The 19,900-nt window shown below is 39.8% G+C and overlaps 1 protein-coding gene across 8 annotated transcripts in view; it reads right to left on the bottom strand.

The window, feature by feature from the left end:
* The window catches only part of Pam (peptidylglycine alpha-amidating monooxygenase), a 284,277-nt gene that overhangs the window by 29,391 nt on the left and 234,986 nt on the right, over window positions 1–19,900 (bottom strand). For 5 of the 8 annotated variants that reach the window (XM_031368553.1, XM_031368547.1, XM_031368548.1 and 2 more), the window contains exons 15-16: window positions 19,126–19,443; window positions 7,973–8,102 (exon numbers count right to left, since the gene is read on the bottom strand). In XM_031368553.1, the coding sequence (XP_031224413.1) occupies window positions 7,973–8,102; window positions 19,126–19,443 (448 nt within the window). The remainder of the gene's footprint in view (window positions 1–7,972; window positions 8,103–19,125; window positions 19,444–19,900) is intronic. The other 3 variants (XM_031368551.1, XM_031368550.1, XM_031368552.1) reach the window with 1 other exon arrangement.

Raw genomic sequence — 19,900 nt, 5'->3', positions numbered from 1 at the left:
TTAGTGGAACCAGTAGAGAGGTCCCAGTAGGAGCACAGAAAGTTTTAAATCATACCCTCTTGCCATTACGAATATCCATCACATAATTATATAAGCTTCTTGACTAGCTAGGTCTTTGGGGTATATTTTTCCTGAAAGATAGCAGTATGCCCCTGAAGTAGTTCTTATTAATGATGTATTCAATTGAACACAAAATATTGATTTAACTTTGTCAGCCTAAAGCCTAAGTAAAACCGTTGGCATAAGCTATCATGGGTAGTTAAAACTACCCAGCACTATCCAGAAAAGAACCATGTAATTACGAAACATATACAGCAGCAGTTAATATGTCTCTCTTTCATATAATAAAATATATTTTATTTTACTATTCCTTATTGTTTTAGAAGTTAGTGCATATTCATCATACAAAATGATGGACATTTCAATATGACATTTTCATATATGTCCATTATGCATTTTGATTTTGTTTATATTCACCTTCATGTGATAGTTCCCTTGTCTCAAATACATATGATTTTAGTTTCACATTATATAATATTTTAAACTGTTATTTTGCATGATAGAGAACACATGATATTTGGCTTTCTGAGTTTTAGTTGCTTTGCTCAATATTCATTTCTTACGAAAGACATAATTTTGTCCTTCAAGGGTGAGTAAAGTTCCACTGTTCACACATGCCACATTCTCCTGGTCCACTCATCTGCTTCTGTGCATCTAGGCTGACTGCATAAACTGACAATTTACACCCTTTCTAAGGAAGATTTGAGATGCACTTACACTCACACAGTTATAAGAGATAGCACAGAGCTACTGCATATACTGTATTCCCCTTCCTCAGTAATGGCATTCTGTAAAGCTACACAGAACATTCTGACATGGACAGAACCACTGGCCATGTTTTGATTTCCCTGTCCCTTTTATATTTCTTAAAAATGTTATTGATACTTCAGGTTTGGTTGCATGGGCATGGAATATATGGGTCCATTCCTTTCCTGATTGATTAGCATTTGGTAATATGGAAAATTCCTACGTCCTCACAATTCTTACCAAGTGCTGTCCATTTTTCACAGAGTGAGTGTTCTGACTCATCATTAATAGTTCGTAACTGTGGTGTTCCAATTGCCCATTGTGTCTCTTCACAAAGCCGCAGCATATCAGACCTCAGCACACCTAATTCTCCCCTGTGCAGAATGCTAAGCCACATGGAGCACAGTGTATTTCCTTGCAGCCGGTTTCTCTTATAATGGGTTGTAGTGAATCTGTAAGTTGGCGGCCTCCTTTCTGTCTGGTTACTCACTTCAGTGTTCACCACCAATCTTTGATCATGTAATAGTTTTGAAAATAAGTACTCCGTCAACTTAACTGATGGAGAGAAATAAGGATTCCTCCTCATCGTGAGGGCCATCCTTACTTTCCATCCCCAAATTTAAAAAAACATAATTATTATTCTCTTCTTTTCGCACACCCCAAACACTGGGCTTGACTTCTGAGAATAAAAGCTGTGCCAATGAACAGAGATAAATAATTCAGAGTCCTATGCCCGTCAGGTCAAAAGAGAAGGGTGTAGCCGATGAACAGCTTGGGGAAGAACAACCCTCGTGACATGCACTGCCCTACACTGCTCATAATATAGACAGACATCTGCCAAGAAACTTGTGTTCCTGAACAGACACAACTTGTGTGGTGTCTTCTACATGTATAGTCAAGAAACATCACATAAATTCAGGGATCACTCTGGTGATCTGGTATGGTAAGAAACTATAAAATGGTAAACTGAAAGAGAATATTAACAAAAATTAACAATACAAAGCAAATGAATCCAATCTTCATAACAACCATAATATGGAATGATTGAAGCCCTCAGCTTTCTCAGCTTATCAATATGTATTTCCCAATACCTTATGATGGTATAGCAGTTGAATATTGGGGCTTTTTGTCTGATTCGCTATGTCCATATGTATTTATGTCATATGTGTAAAAATGGCATCTCATGGGCTGGCGAGATGGCTCAGCAGGTAAGTGCACTGACTGCTCTTCTGAAGGTCTTGAGTTCAGATCCCAGCAACCACATGATGGCTCACAACCCTCTTCTGGTGCATCTGAAGACAGCTACAGTGCTGTCTTCACACAGGAGCGAGCAGGCTGGAGCGAGTAGGGCTAGAGAGAGTAGGGCCAGAGCAAGCAGATGTCCTGAGTTCAATTCCCAGCAGCCACATGATGGCTCATGGCCATCAGTACAGCTACAGTGTACTCATACACATAAAGTAAATAACTAAATCTTTTAAAAAATGGCATCTTACATACTGAACTACTTACTTTTTCACAAAATTCCATTTATTTTACAGATTATTGCTACACTTATGCTGTATCCATGAAGTCTCTCTCAGTGAGTAGGCATGTTCTTGAATTTATTAATAAGGGAATCTCTTTATGTGCCCACCCACAAACAAAGAAAAAGGGACTCCAAAGGAAAGAAAACAAAATTTAAATATTAGAGAAGCTACTTACAATAATATCATTTAGTTATAGCCATTTGCCTTTAGTTATGGGAATGACAAGGAAAGTATAAAGTTCTTAGGAAACAATGCAGCTTCAAAGGCATTAACCACAATTCCATGGGCCTGACCCTTCCGTTTAACATCTCTTAGCAGATGTCTGTACGTTTAAACTGGCAGCACCAAGAGACATTTGGTTACTCAAATGATTAGTTGTCTTTCCTAATCCTTTCACTTGGGATGTCATGGGAATAACAGCTGCTCTTGGGTGTTATACAGGGCAAACAACAAAGGCACAGGCTCTGTTTCTGAAATGAGAAAACTGCACCACACACACACACACACACACACACACACACACACACACACACACACACAGCAAAACAAAATAGTTTATAAACTCTTTTGTAATTCAAAGAAAGGTAACCCTTGAACAGCTTACAAATGGATGTCAGATTATAGAGCTGGCTATATCGTTGCTATAGCAAACTGATTATTTAGTGTTTTAAAGCTGCTACCCCCCACTTCTGTGCTGCAGAGAAGTCTTTATCTCAACCACATTTAACTTTTCACGGGGCATAATAATGCCCTGCACATTTCACACAGTGCCTGGAGCACTGAAGGATTCTGTATGCTTCTCTGAAAAGGCACTCAGTTGTAAAGACTGAGCAGTGGCCTATGGGTGGGAACTCAGTTCTTTACGTTAACAATGTGAATTCCCCATTAATGATTTTGCACATTAGCAGCTAATCAAACAGTTTAGATAAGCCCGAGAGAAATGCTTTTCCATAGTCACATACAGACAAAGTGCCAGAAGAAGTACAAAATAAACTTAGGCGCCATCATTCAAAATTAAGAGAATGCAAAATAAGTAATAACGTGAAGAAAGAAGCAGCATGTTGTAATTATATAAATTAAGAAACTGGGAAAAGAACCATAGGTTTTCAATTGAACAAATAAATACAAAATGTGTCTTTATTGTTAGGGGCGCAGCTTACAAGGTCCCCTAAAATGGGGGTATGCTTAAAATACTATGTTAAAAACACCCTGGATGCACACTTGGTTTGGCAAACCTCAGTGATAAGGAAAAGAGAAAGACAAAGAAACCACTGGTATTCTGACTGGCCTAGACCTGCGGCCCCCGATAAGCAGGTAAGAGAATGTGGAACCAGATATCAAGAGTCCAGGGCTCTAAATCATGTTCAGTCAATATTACCACTGGGCACAAGTGATGTAACCAAATGCATATTGTGACTAGGCAACATTAGGCAATCATTAAAATTCCCACTTTGTTTTAGACAAGGTGCTGATACACCAGCAAGTCAAATCTCTTGATGATTTCAAAGCTATGACGCAGGCACCAAGACTAAGTTACCATCACCTGTCTCTACAAACACGGTTGCCTTTCTTTGAGTCTGACCTCATTCGACTGGAGAATTTCCGTGAGTCCAGTTTATTGCACAGGTGTAGAAGAGGGAGAAATGGCGATGGTCTGGGAAGAGTGGCGTGAACGTGGGAGAAGATGGCTTTGCAATCTGGGGGACTGCAATATGGCAGAGAGAAGGAGAATATGGAAGCATTCCTTTCCTAGAACTCAGCTTTCTCTCAGATTCATGGAAATTCAGAGTGTTTCAGGGAGTTCAAACTATGTTGTTTGGGTCTCAGCTAAAAATGTTACATTCTCCCTTTCACACACACACATACACACACACACACACACACACACACACAGAGATACATACACATGCACACACATATACATACAAATATATACAGACATATGTGCATGCAAACACACACAGACATGTACAAACACAGAGATACACATAGATACACAGCATGCATACACGTACACACAGGCACACTTCCACAATGAATATAATCCTTTGACACTAGACATCTAGAAAATACAGCAAAAGAGTAATTGTATCACTCGTTGGATTTAATACATGAGTAAGTGCAGGGACATCAAAGGTCCAAGAAACCAAACTGCTTTCCGATTAACATTATCACATCATCATGAAGATAGGCTGAGGGCCTAGGGAAGATTTTGTTTACAAAATGAAAATGAAGACATCGAAAAACAGGAGAAAAGCCCATTCTGAATTATTGTGATAATGGAAGATTCAGATCTGAGTTTAGCATGTGAAGAACTCTATGCTATCTGCAAAGGCCAGAATTGGATAGCATGCTTCTACACAGGGGCTTTCTTAACACTGGAAAAAAATTCAACAGGGAACAACTTGTAAGCATCCATAGAAAAGATGTCCCGGCAGCTAAGATCAAGCCTTCTGGTAGTATTTGCACTGGTGCTGCTCAAGGAAAGATAGCTTATTTTATTAGTGAGGCCTTGGCTTTTCTTTAGCTGATCCAACATTCTAGGCCTCAAAATCTGGTATTTGCAAGGGTGGATAAAGAAGGCATATGCTATGAAACTCATCTTAAGGATGCTCTGTTAGACTATTGTTATATAAACTACCTTCTCTATGTGATTGATATGATAAAATGCTAATATGGATTGTATTAATATAGCTTGGGGTACCATACCTTTGACATTTTCACCTACACAAATTGATAATTTACCCTTTTGTAGTTTTTGTTGTTTTCTTTCCTATCAGTAGCTTAAAAGAAAAATTTCCAAAACCCCTTCCAACTCCATGTGGGGAAACGACAAATGACATAGGCATACAACTTTGAACCCCTGAAAATCAGGGCAGAGATGTCTAGAGTAGTCAAGGGTTTTCTATTGAGTTACCCTGGCTGCTACTCAGTCACAGTTGAGATGAAGGAAGGACAGGCTGAGAAACAAAAGCCTTTGACTGTGGTAAAGCCTTCTGAGGAGCAGGCTGGGGAGCGGCCTTCCTGAGCCAAGAGCTACCTAGCTCCTGCAGGAAGATTAAAGGAGGCTAGCTACCCCAAAGTTAGGGCAGACAGAAGGCTCTTTAAAGTTTCACTGTTCCCTGCTGGCCACAGGCACTTCCTATTTCTGCTCTAAGAAACATCTTAAAAGTAGCCATGTTAAGGCTGGAGAAAAGTGGAAATCAAAGCCAGAAAGGAAGGTCATTTTTCAGGGTGTTAAGTGGTTTAGGGGTTTTATTAATTTCATTCGGGTTGGCCTAGTTAGTGGCTTAGAACAGCTTAAGCAGAAGGGTCAGGGTTGAGGGGGTTTGTCAGGGTGCAGCTAGTCAGGACAGCCATTACAGTAGCTGTTGCTATAGCTCAAAGGAGCTTTGGCTGCCGAGTATTAGAGACGGAGAGCTCCAGGTTCTGTCGGATTCACAAAAAACGATCACTTCCTAGGAACCAAGATATAAAACGACTTGGGTTTGATTTGGAGTGAGCCTTTACATTGTGGAGCTTAGCATTTTGTTGTGCTGAGATAGATGCTGGATAGGAAAGATTTCAGGGAAAATGAACATAAGGGTTGGCACGTGGCTTCTCGGCTGAGATCAAGTAAAGGCCTTGTTCTAGTCTGTGCACAGTGCGGCAACGAGAAGGCAAGCTCGAGCAACCTTTAACTTGACCATCTCGCCAGCGTGCATGCATTCTAGAAGAAGGCATTAGCTTAGGGTCATGAAGAAAAACGATGTACGTCTTCTCTCTAATTTATACCAATTGATATGTACAGGGAGGGTGGCCATGCATGGCCATGTAAAGAAAAAAAAAACAGAAGCTAAGGTTTTTCTTTGCATAAATCCAAATCAAGAAAAAAAAAAAGAAAAAAGAACACAAACAAACAAACAAACAAACCCAGTACAGAGTAACCTGGGCTTCTGCTCTTCTTCATGAATAATGAAGAAGAAATGACCTGGACGCTGATATCCGGGTGATCCTGAACAAGTTTTCAAAATTATGAATGGGAAAACTAGCTGTGTCCAGCAGCCAATGCCAGGGAGGGAGAGAGAGACTGCAAATATTCTTATGTGTAAGAAATAAAGCACAGGAGAAAGGCATAACATAGATAGCGAGTCAAGCCATCATTTTCTTCTAAGCATCCGTTTACTAAAACCGTTTCCCACGGCAAACACGTGGCTTGGCGGTGAATGTGCTCCCACATGATTCTGGGTGCCCGGATGAATGCCAGGGATGAGAAAAAGCGGCTTTACAGTGGGGATTGCTGTAAAGAATGTTCTCCTAATGGAGAACACGCTCTTCTTCCCTGGGCCTGGGCCGGCTCCTTCTCCACGCTTGCCTCTACCGTCCCCCTCTTTGCTACTGAACTATTCCAGCCTCTGCTGTTTGCTCGGAATGAATATGATATGAAAATGGAAAACCTGGACTCTGCCCAATTTTAGCTTTTGCCAGATGAGACTGTCTCAATGGGACAAAATGATGCTGTAATTTTCTTGTCTGGCATAATGTGGTAAGAAATCCATGCAGAAAATGTAGCAATATTCATTAAAATGAAGACGAGGCCACAATGAGTAGTGATAGTCTGCTTTTAAAAGCACTTGTTAAAATACCATTAGATGTTCAATAACCACCATGGCAATGTACCAGAGCGTGGGATAGGCATGCTGAGACAATTCTTTGCTTTGGGCTCCCAAGCAATCGCTTCCTTATATTCAATATGTGTGACAACTAGAAAGGACAATTAAATGGCAGTAAAAGTATTCATCTGTTTTGAAATGTGCATTAAATTTCATATTCAACTACATAAAAAGAACTCATTTACATATGCTCAACAGAATGAGTTTCCACAATTTGAATCAAGAGCTCATAGAGGGAGAAGTAGATTCTCAGTTTCCCAGATGAGCTTCTACACTTGAACATGTGAAAGGAAAATGGGCATTAAGATTTGTAGGAAATATATTTAAAATTTTACTTTCACGTGTAAATTTGCGATTAAGGAACTAGTCAGTGGATATTCATCTCTAAGTAGAATCAAAATCATGTACTATGTTTCAGGGATACACTTAAAAAAAATACAATCATCGAGTATGCTCAGAAACACATTGGAGGCAGCACTGTCAGTCGATTAAGTGGCCAACTGTTTTCTGATGTAAAGGACGAGAAGCAACAGACACAAGATTTCTCTTCTGCTATTTGTTGTGGTCATATGCTGAAATGACATATGTGGTCCAAGCATGATAAAAATCATGCTTGGAAATACACAGAATGATATGGCAACGTAAGGCAAGTATCTCACTGTCATTCTTGAAATTGTAGAGATAGATGTAAGGGGAGAAATAATCAAAGAAACACTACAATAGGACTGGAGTATCCACTCTGCAGAACACTGGGCATGAATCCAGTAAATACGTATCACTAGCTAGTGACATCACACAAGGAAAGCCATTGAACTTTCATATGTTTCCAGACAGATATGCCCACACTTCTTCACAGTTTTAGGGAGAATCAAAGTAAAAGAATGAAACAAGAATTCACCTATAAGTATTCTTAATTTAATGAAAAGGAATGCAGAATTATTTTCATATACATCCTGGAGAGAAAAAAAAAACAACAACATTACTTACTTTCCATCCCAAACATGGTCACCTCTGTGGAAAATCACTAGGTTATTCTTAGAATCCAGGGCCACCCCAGAAACCTGGCCTGGTAACAAGTACACTCCAGGCCAGTCCAGTGCTTCTTCCACATGGAAATCTAAAAGAGAAATCCACACGTGTGTTCAGCGTCAAAACAGAAGCAGGGATTTAGAACCGGCACAAAAACTCATGCGAAGACACTGGAACTAGAATCGAGCAGAAAACATGCCACACGCACATGCACATGCACATGCAAGCAGCCGCTTGAGCTATGACATCAAATGGCTGAACTTGTCTTGAGACCTTCCACTTTCCTCTCCCGTTGCTGAAACACCAGTAAAATCAGACAGGTCTTAAGCTATCAGAGAGCCAATGGGAAGACACCGCCTCCTCCATAAGACTCTTAACTTTAAATGAATATCTTGGAAAACTCTGCCAACAGTGAAGGTATTCTTTAAGAATTTATTTATTTTATGTGCATTAATGTTTTGTCTCCATGTATGTCTGTGTGGTGGTGTCAGATCTTGGTGTTACAGACAGCTGTAAGCTGTCATGTGGTTGCTGGGAATTGAACCGGGGTCCTCTGGAAGAGCAGTCAGTGTTCTCAACCACTGAGCCATCTCTCCAGCACAAATATCTCTCCAGCACAAACATTTTGTTTTAATATACATTTTAAAAACAGAAATACATATCAGGGATGAGAAAAAGCCAATTCTTCAATGTATTACTCTCTCTTCTATCTCTCTCTCTCTCTCTCTCTCTCTCTCTCTCTCTCTCTCTCTCTCTCTATCTATCTATCTACCTATCTATCTATCTATTATCTATCTATTATCTATCTATCTATCATCTATCTATTTATCATCTACTTATCTATCTTCCTACCTATCTCCTATCCATCTGAATAACAAGTGAGTGATCAATACATAGCAGTTCCTAGGATAAGCTATTTATTGATTATCCATTATACCTAGAACTATGTAGGACAGCAATATCATTTGTCTTAGCTTCAGTGTTCCTATAAAAATTGGAATTATCTGTCCTTGTATATATTTCATTGTTTTCCAACTTGACAAACAAAGGCAGCACTGACAACTCTGTTATTGACTGACAAATTATTCCTGTTTCAGATCCCATTATTCTTACTCTATATTCTAAAGAATCCAATCTTCAGTGAAGACCTGAATGCATTTGTGTTAATCTAAGTTGTAAACCAGCTCATGAATGAACAGTTACTATAGAATGTGTTGCCTACCTCGATGCTAGGCAGCTATTAAGATAACCCTGAAAGCTATTGTTCACAATTTCATGTTCCCCTCTCAAATGCTTCAACAGAGATCCTGAGAAACAGCAAAGCAACAATCTAAGTTCCATTGCTTCCCCCCCAACTTTCTGAAGCGTGTGCCAACATGCAGTTAAGCCCTCAAACAGAGGCATCAAAGGCTGGCAGAAGAAAGCAAAGCACAGAGCTTGTATAACAGGCACCCGAACCCTTGAGAGAGTGCCAATATAAGACTAAGCACTTACAAATACCCTGCTTCAATTATGTAAAGGCTCCTGTCCATGAACATCATTTCATCTCTCTACACACAGCTTTTTGCGTTAACAAAAAAGCTACCATCTACCAAGGATTTTTAATAAAGCATTTTCAATGGGTATGTGTATTCTTTACACTAAACTGTGAATATAAAGATATAAAATATGGTTTGGGGCCTTGATGAACAGAAAGATACAGTAAGATTGTAAAAAGTAAGATGACTTTATCAATGAAGGAAAACAGTAATCAAATTCTTGGGACACAAAAGAGCATAAGAACACAGAAGTTCTTAATCTGTCTTGGGGCTTTGGCTGGCAGAGCACAGAGTGACCATCTCTTCAGAGGCTTACCTAGAACAGGTGCTTCTGTGTCAAGTTAAGAATGGGTGAGCTGAGGCTCAGGGGAACTTGGGAGTTGAAAGAGAATATTTTTTGCCCGAAGGAAGAAAAGAGAGGATGTATAACTACACTCTATTTCCTAATGTTTGGAAACCTGGCATGGGAGAAGACTCCTATGTCGGGTGGTTGTGGCCAGAATGGTCACAGGACAAGCCAACCATCAGAGCTAATTTGAAGAAAATGTATGTTGTATCACAGAGTGTGGACATAACAAGGAGACAGTTGGTTTCCTTTTTCTGGTAGTGCCATGATCTATACCATAAGTAATTTAAAGGCTCAATGCAAGTACTTTCTGCATAGTGGTAAAGCAGAGAATTGGGAAATAATTTAGTGTGAAATATATTGGAGCACATGTTGATACCATTTTCTCTCATGTGTGCTGTGAGAGGTTGTTTTGGGTTAGAGAGAAGTGGGACACAATTTCAGCTAACATGCCTGAATCCGCAAATAACCCTGGGTGCACCTATTTCCAATGAATAGTATCCATCATCTATCACAACTGCTTGTCATAATAGGAGAAAAAGCTGGAGAATGATGGTGAATCATTGAAGGTTTAAAAGCTTGGGGTGATATTGTTCAGATTATGCCCTTGAAAGCTAGCTTTAGAAATAAGGGCAGAAATGTTATAATTAGAGACGTCTAGGTTGATGGACAGACAAAGTCATTCCACAAAGGAAGAGTTTTAGATAGTTCACAGATGCTTGACTTTCGTGTGTTTCCTTCTCAGCTCGGTTGTGGTTTGCACATTTAGTTGCCCTCATTCCGTCCTGAGTAACCAACTCTGCAACTTACAGATGGACTCTAAGTACTAAAGTGGGTATTTAATTGATTTCATCAGATTCCCAAAATCCCAGAAACACGGTGACTATACATGTCTCATTTACTGTTTTGTCAAGTCTCATATATGCTCCAGCCTCCATCAGGGTGGCTGGTATTTCTATACTCTTATACTCTCATAATTTATATATACAGCTATCTGTTTTTACCCTAAAGTAGTACTAACAATAATATAAAACTATGTAGTAAAAATGAGACTTTAGTAACTGCCTTATTTTAAACTCAATGCCCACGTGTTCTCACCCCTGCAAGCTTTTAGATTATTAGGCCACCAACATAGAGTGGGGTTAAGTGCTCATGAAGATGAATGATATAAACTGTGATAAAAAAGTATCCAATGTGCAAAGCACACATTGGGATGCTGTCAAATACTAATTTCATAGAACATTAGAACTGCTGTAATAAAGAACACTAGTCTGCCGTGAATGGTCCCAACATTATAGAGCTTATTTGGCTTATCAGTCTATATGGAACAAATTGTTTAGGGTCAAGCCATATTAATTATAAAATCAAAATACTTGTCTATATGGCTAGAGTTTTTCCAAAACACAAAGGCATAAATACCCAGAGAGCATTTATTGAAAGGCCCACTTTTGGGAATTTTTTAATACAGCATTGATAGTATCTAAGGAAATTAAGTCTAACACTATGAAGAACTTGGCTTTTAAATACCAAGTGTTTGGAAAGCATTTTAATTTAATTTACAGTAGCTTTGCAGGTGTTAAGACTACCCAGAGAAGGCTTCAACGTTAGATATTTGAGTTCTTTTGTTAATCAGATTCTAGGATGCGAAAGGAAGAGAGTTCACATTCTCCTCTGTGCATACTGGATCAGGAAATGAATGCTTTCCTTAATAGTATTAAAGGTTAAAGGTTACTTCCTTTAAGACCAAATGAGTAAAATTAAGAATCCCTGCTACAAAGAACTCAAGAGTCAGGGCCCTCCAACTGCAGTGGAATAAACCCAGATTATTTTCTTATTGGACAGAACCAAATTTATGCTTGAGTCAGACGTTAGACACCAACACCAAGGATAATTTTTTTCTAATCATTAAAATAGGAACATTTAAAATACTCACCAAAGAAATGGTATGACCAAACATAGTTTGGTTCTATCTTAACTTGACATTTTCAATCACAGAGAAAAAAAATGTGCTTCAGATTTCATCTACTCTTTACTTAAATGATTCAGTGTGTGACTAGTTAAATGTTACAGAGTTCTGGTTTAAATCAGACATTAAATTAAAAAATTCATACTCGTGACCTTGCACAACTATCCCTCTGACTCTAAAATGTGACCAGTGTTAAACTCAGAGAGTAATTAATGTGGGTAAAATTGCCTGGTTGTTTTTTATTGTTTGTTTGTTTTAATCCAGGCTTGAGGATATATAATAAAGGAAACAATGCTTTATAAAAACAAAGTAAATACATATTAGTTGGGCATCCTAGGAGCCTTAACACAACTCAATTGTTTTAAAAAAAGATGCCAAGAGCAATGAAATCATCCTCCTGAGAGTTTAAACGACATCTAAGACTTTTATAACAAATTATATTATTCTCCAGGGAATCCTTGTATTTATTACAAAAAACAATAAATGCATAGGCTCATATTCTTCCAGAGATTAAAAAATCACTTGTAGAAAAATTAAGCACTACTATTAAAATTATATCAATAAATCACTAAAAGACTCTTACACCTTTCCGAGAAAGAGATTAATGCCAGGGATCAGAACTACTGTCACATGGTCTTATTAATAAGCATTTCAAAGGGCAGCCACTTATCTGTGTCATGGGAGGCCTAACAGAGCTACTATAAAACTCTTGCTTGATAAAATTTAAGCATAGGACTATGGCTTCACCACTGGAACAAGGCTCCTCACATTTAGCCCTGATGAGAAAACCTGGAGAAAACCACTACCTTTCAAGAAAATGTGATTCCCTCCTCTACACTGTCAGCAGGTTGAGTCAATATAATTTATATCTGACAGATTTATTATTTATTAGAAGTGCCAGCAATAACTATAATGAACCAATGCTACACAGGAAATATTTGAAAAAAGAAAAGGTAAAGAGAAAACAAGAATTAATTACAATGTCTTATTTAACAGGAGTGAAATAGGAAAGAGATAAAAGATAGCCAGAGCCTCAAAAGCAGTGGAATAATGATTGTAGAAGGATTTCTAATAATTATGTATGTATACATATAAATATACATATATATGAGCAGAGACAGTCTGCTGAAACCATTCTATTATCACACTGTTTGTAACGTACTTCATTTTGAAGTACAGTTTAAATGGTTCTCTTATGTAATAATGTTCCTAGCTAGAAAGAGGTAAGCCAGTTGGATCAAGTTGAGACTGAATTAGTCCTTTTATGTAGTATTTGTATTAAATCTCAGAGAATTTCATAATGTATGCAGTGCCTTTTGATCATATTTACCCTAACACTTCCCTTTAACTTCTCCAGGAAATATTCCTCACCCTTCCCAACTTTATTCTTCCCCTTCTTGCTTTTTTGTTTCATCACACACAGAGTCTAGTTTCACTACTAGTCCATATACTCAGGCATATGCCAGAGCATGGTTAACCCACCAAGGGTTGACCATAAAGAAAACTCCTCTCCTACTCCCAGAGGCTGTCAACTCTTAATCGTCTCTTCAGAAAGAAGAAGCAAGTAGGGTACTCTTTGTGGCCAAGCTGTTTAGGCATAGACAGTGAACACATGAGAAGAGTAATCTACACTCAGGCTGTTATAACTGTCGGATGGGATAACAGGGTAACCAGGGGACATCTGCCTATCAGTCTTTCTATCCAGTCAGATTATATTCTTGAGGGGTACAGTCTGACAAAACTATTACAAAGCAAGACTTGGGAGCAGATCCACATGACTTTGATTCTTGGTTTCAGAGAGCTGGCACCCTGAGGATGTTACTTAACTTTCACATGCCCTAGTTTCTGCCTCTCAAAGATGTGATTATAACTCAGCTGTTGTGAGGATCAAATGAATTAACACATCTATGATGCCGAGCCTTGTTCAAAGTAAGCACTAAATTGTTGTCCATGGTTATTGGCTCCTTCACTCCAAAGGTGAAAACTCAGCCAGCCAAATGCTTTGTTTTTGTGGGTGTGTTTTTTTTATTAGATATCTTGTTTACATTTCAAATGTTCTCCCCTTTCCTGCTTTCCTCTCCAAAAAATCCCCCTATTCCCTTACCCCTCCCCCTGCTCACCAACCCACCCTCTCCTGCTTCCTGGCCCTGGGAGTCCCCTACACTGGGGCATAGAACCTTCACAGGACCAAGAGCCTCCTCTCCCATTGATGACCGACTAGGCCATCCTCTGCTATACATATGCTGCTAGAGCCATGAGTTCCACCATGTGTACTCTTTGGTTGGTAGTTTAGTCCCTGAAAGCTTTGGGGATACTGGTTAGTTCATACTGTTGTTCCTCCTATGGGGCTGCAAACCCCTTTAGTTCCCTGGGTCCTTTCTTTAGCTCCTTCATTGGTGACCCTGTGCTTAGTCCAATGGTGGGCTGAGAGCATCCACTTCTGTATTTCTCAGGACTTTACCATAGACTAGCATATGACTGAATCTGTATTAAGGATGGTCTCAAAGATTAAGTGAAAGTTGATTTTAACAACAACAACAACAACAACCACAACAACAAATCAATGGATCATAAGAATAAAGATTTCTGGATTCTTCTATTGAGCCAGAAGTGTCAATCAAATGCAGAATTTTTTTATAATATACATACAGTTTCAATGACTGAACCAGTTTTTAATATGCTAACACACATTAGTGTGATAAAATCTGTCAGCTAATGCTGGGTAGTACAAACTGCAAATTTTCATTGGTTGTTTAACAAGCCAACTTTCCAGAAGACAACTTAAGATTGTATTTCTCCTCTACCTTAATACAAATATTAAACTATGAATGACAGAAACCAGCAACATTAAGTCCAAATGTGTGAGAATTTGTCTCCATCACTGAGTCTGATATTTCCATCCTGTAATTCATGTATCTCATACAAGAAAACAATGTAGATGAATGAAATTAGTCAGAGATTTAAGGATCCACAAACTCACTATGATAAGATTCTACAAAACATTCATAATTCACTAATGTGTGAAAAGCTGCTCCTATCTACAAAGTTCCAGAAAAGATGCCACATGAGGCAACCCAGCCCAGCAAAGCCAAAGGTGTGCTCTCTCCTACGTAGCTCTGAATCTGTAGGCTGGAATGCATAACTCAGACTAATCTGGAGATGTGGAAATTAAAAAGGGACAGTGGTGGAAGGGGGGAGAGAGTGAACTGCAGAGAGGGGAATGGAAGTGCTACTAAGGGAGAGAGGGAAAATTGGTGCTGTGGGCGTTGGGGGACGAGTGTGGGGGGGAAGGAAAGAGGACATGGAGAAGCAGAAGTGATGCTAAGACTGTCTGAGAAGGCCACCGGGGAAACCTACTGCAGCCACACAAAGCCACAGCACTCAACGTTCCAGCATGATCAGGCTTAGGAGGTCCCACTTCTAGTTGAGGAGCAAAAGGCCCTTGACAGCTCCTGAGGGAAGCTGAGTCAGTTTACTACAGGGAAAACAGTCTTGCTCCTGCTCCATTGGTCAGCCATGTGCATATGGGCAATGATGATTTAACTGTAACTTACTAGGTCTCTCTCTCTCTCTCTCTCTCTCTCTCTCTCTCTCTCTCTCCCTCTCCCTCTCCCTCTCTCCCTCTCCCTCTCCCTCTCCCTCTCCCTCTCTCTTTCTCTCTCTCTCTCTCTCTTTTTCACACACACACACACACACTGTGGAAGAAGAGGAGGATATAAAATTGGGAAGGAGAATGGGGGAGACACGTGAAAAGTTGCAGGGGGTTCAGATCTGATCAAAATGCATTGTACTCATGTATGAAATTCTCAAAAAATAAAAACGTTCAATGATTCTCACCAAGAAAGAGATTATTCAAAAGTTATGACTAAAAAACTTAATTTGGCAGGTTTTTCATCTAATATACTGATGTATTGATGATGATCACTAAAAAAGCATCATCACATTTATTCACTGTTTTCCATGTGCGCTTTTCCCATGTGTAATTTCATCTGAGTCTCATGTCAACCCTACAAACACTGAAATGCTCCTTCTACAGATGAGAACACTAAAGCTCAGAGAATTAAAAGAGTTAAAAGAATTCAAAGAAACGGAGTGGCTGGAACTTTTAAAGGCAGTCAGACAGGCAGGCGACCAGGCAGGCAGCTTCGATAGCTGAGTCTGATCCATCCTATGGCCTTTGTTAGGGGGGCCTTCAAATTTTACTTAGGGCAAATTCAGGCTTTTGGAGAAGTGGGAAATTACAGCGGGTGTGTATTTCAGAGACACAGAGATCACACAGCACATAAACCCTGTTCTGAAGAATACTAGGATGACTGATATCTGACCCTCAGTGATGTAGAGAACTCAGCAAGAAGGCAGACACTAGGGTGTGGAACTCAGTATAATCCTGACAAAGTTAAACATCCATAAGTGGTACTGTTTAGAAACTCTTGAATCCCTGGGCCAACCACATAACATCACACCCAAAGGATTCACGTGGTCTACTACTCTACGCTCCCTTGAATCATTCAGGCAGCTGGGTGGAATCCAGCCCCACACCACAGTTCCAACATATGGAGAATAGAGTGGAAAGCACAGAAGAACTAGATCTCTGCCGCTGACCATCTCATTGTCACAGGCTGTACAGAAGGCAAAACCTAGAGACGTAGGACAAGGTTGTGAGGAGACGCCTTCCTGCCACTGGGTGGCCAAGGGCCACAATTCCAGTGAACAAGGCAAGCAACTTTTACCAAGCCAGAATCAATTGAAATTAAGGCACGAGACTGTGCAAATTGGAAATCATAACAATCTAGACCGCGGGACCTCATTCAATAGGTTAACTTCTCTTGGCTTCAGTTTCTTCTGACAATTAACATGCCCTAAAGATATCTGAAACGACTCCGAGCTGTAATGTCAAGTGACCAAATAGCCTTGCACCTTTGCTTCACCAGTGCCACATAAAATGCAACTTTCTTCTTTGCAGCTCATAAAGTCCCATCTAGCAAATCAGGCCGAGAAAGAAGACAGCTAACTCCTTGAAGAGCACCAGGGCCACTCTCAGCTTTCCATGGAGTAAAGAAAGGGCACAAGAGTAACAATAGCAGATCCCAGCTTCCTTTGACTGATACAATGAAACGACACCTGAACAAACGTTACCTCTTATTACCCGGTGCATCCTATAATAGCTAACAGGAGAGAGGTCTAGGAGTCTTAGTTTTTCTAAGAATGAAATCTTCAAAGGTAGAAAATACTTTTTTTTCCCCCGTGCATCATTTGCTATTCCCAGAGCTAGTCGTGAGGCAGAGCTAGTCGTGAGGCAAAGCTCAGAAGAAATTTCTTCTGAAGATCTCACTGGGGAAGTTTTTCTTTGTCTCATAAACGTGGGGAAATGTCACTCCACTTAACAAGTCGTTCGATGTTAGGCAGCACAGCTTCCAACTGGCGAAAGAACGGTATGTGCATTTTCTTTCTGAATTGGCTTGTTTTTATGTTATTTCACCATTCCAAATGTGTTAAAACTCAGTACAAAATAGTAAAATTCAGACGTTTTGAGGCTAGTTGTAAATACCCTTTTCCTGACACCTGAACAAACTTTACCTGTTATTACCCGGTGCATCCTATAATAGCTAACAGGAGAGGGGCCTAGGACTTCAGAAATACACACTATTCTTTTAAAATATGTATACACGACGGCCTGCGTCTATTTATGGGCCCTGAATGTATGCCTGGTACCTGCAGAGACCAGAAGAGGGTCTAGGATCACCTGGCCCTGGAGTTACAGATAACTCCAGGCTATCATGTGTGTGCTATCATGTGTGTGCTCAGAATCCAACCCAGGCCCTTTGCACAAGTAATATTTGCTTTTAACCACTGAGACATTTTTCCAGTCCCTGAATGCTAGTTTGCCCATTGCTATGCATAATGGTAAAGTGTCCAGGGTATCTCAAAATCAGGAAGGAAAAGCTAAGAGATGGACTATTGCATGCTACGGTTCTTCCATGTAGTGTGTGAACAGACTTGCACTTGGCAGGAGGCCTTTTGCCTTTTACATATCTGTATTCTTAAACCAGAGGCTCGCACAGACCCTCGTGTGTGACGAGATGGGTAGAGACACACTAAACTGCACAACTGTCACTGCACCCCCAGAGACCAGTCTGCTCGTTCTTTGGCAGGACGCAGAAGTTAGGTTTTTCTTAAACACCTTAGGTAATTCTCAAGCAAGGAGAGTCCTGGGATCACCTCTTGAGAAACAGTTTTATTGGACAAAATTGGAACCAGTTAGAGCCTGTTAAAATATGAGGAGTTAAAAGTGAAGGCTCCACTTAACACCTCATACAGACCATTAGGCCAGTCCCTATGGACAATACTTGAAACTTCCGTGTGAGCAAAGGCACTGCATGCTAATTTTTTTTCAATTATAAATAAAAATCAGCTGGGTGTTGAATAATTCATGGCTTCCTGCAAAGCTGAATTTGAAAACATCAAGCTGGCAGCCTGTGCCATCCACACCCACACATGGACATCTGCCATGCACGCATATCTGCTACTGTTTTAGAGGCGCTCTCCACATGCTTTGATACCCAGCTTTCCACATTAGCAAGTCACACAAAACGCAATCAATATCACAGAGGCCACGGCATCGTTAAAGACAAGGGTGAGGCGTCTATCGCTTGCTGGTACAGAAACCTGAAGGGAATAAAATATTGTTCTCTGATTATGGAAGCCAATCCTGGCTAGAAATAAAGATAAATCTGATAATTATCGGCTTACTGGAGATTCCCTTCAGAAATGTATACTCGTCTCAATTAAGATAGCGTCTAATAATGGAACTTAAGAATTCAGTCACAAAAATGGTTTTACTTTACAAGTCAGTTGGGTAAAAATGTTGAGAGTATTTGATTCCTTTGAGAGCACATTAATTACTACTGGAGAAGATAGTTGTATATGCACAATATACAATGGTATTTATAGGTGAGCTTTGTAAATTTCAATTTCTTCCCATTGAGCCAAAGGAAAATGTTGACTTATACTCTGAATTTCACTTATCATTCTTTCTGAAATGACTCAAGTGTGGTCCTACTTTGAATTGACTCACTGGATAAATGATGACTTTGTGTAGTACTGGACCAACACAAAAATAAAAGAAAAAAATCATACTTGTTCCAATAAGTCTTTTCTATTGGTGAGTTTTGCTACCTATTAATTTTTATTCCCTTCAGGTTTTGCTAATGCGGATCACCGTGTTTCATCCTTTATTGCATAAAAGAAACCATGAACGCACCTCCTGAGGGTTCTGGTTCCATAGGACCTTCACCAGGCTGCTTGAACAAGAAAGCTCTGCTCTCAGCTGGCCTCAAAGTTGACTCTAGCCTGTGGAATTTGTGGATCCTGTCTCTGACTAGGATAGCATTGCCCCCTTCCTCACGCTCCGCTCCCTCTCTGGCGTCAGACCGACCAAGGTCCTTTTTCTGGACTACGTTTGCGATCTCGGCTACCAGGTCTGACCCAGATTCTGTCTTTTCTGTAGGATTATATTTGTGCACATGAACCGCATCTTCCCTTTCTCCTAGCAGCTTGGAAAGCAGTGAATAGAAATCACCTGTTGGGGGGGGGGGGAAGAAATAAAGATGCAGAGCATTTATAAGACAATAAAATTTACAAAACCTGGTGCCTTAGACACATCAAGTCTAGATTGTGACAGTGAGTGAGAAGCAAGGTTGTTCTCACACTTTCATGTATAGGAGGGACAGAGGGATGGATGGGAGGGACAGAGGAAGGGACAGAGAAAAGGGGAGAGGGGATTCAACACTGGAAGCATATTTTTACATTTCATTTATATACCATCTTCTCCCTGCTATTTCTCACACCGTGAGGCAGATTTGTAGAAATACAACAAAATAACTCACTTGTGGTTGCATGGCATGTTTTGAACACCGGCTTTCACAGAATACATAAACTGATATGGAAATTAAGAATTTAGGAATCCGTCAATAAGATAGCCACAGATGTACTAGAGAAAGCTATCAGCACAAGCAGACTATTTAAATTTGTTAAAA

Source organism: Mastomys coucha, unplaced genomic scaffold, assembly GCF_008632895.1.
Source record: "Mastomys coucha isolate ucsf_1 unplaced genomic scaffold, UCSF_Mcou_1 pScaffold14, whole genome shotgun sequence".
NCBI classification, from domain to species: domain Eukaryota; kingdom Metazoa; phylum Chordata; class Mammalia; order Rodentia; family Muridae; genus Mastomys; species Mastomys coucha.
Note: the sequence above shows the minus strand (reverse complement) of the source record. Positions and strands in the feature narration are given on the sequence as shown.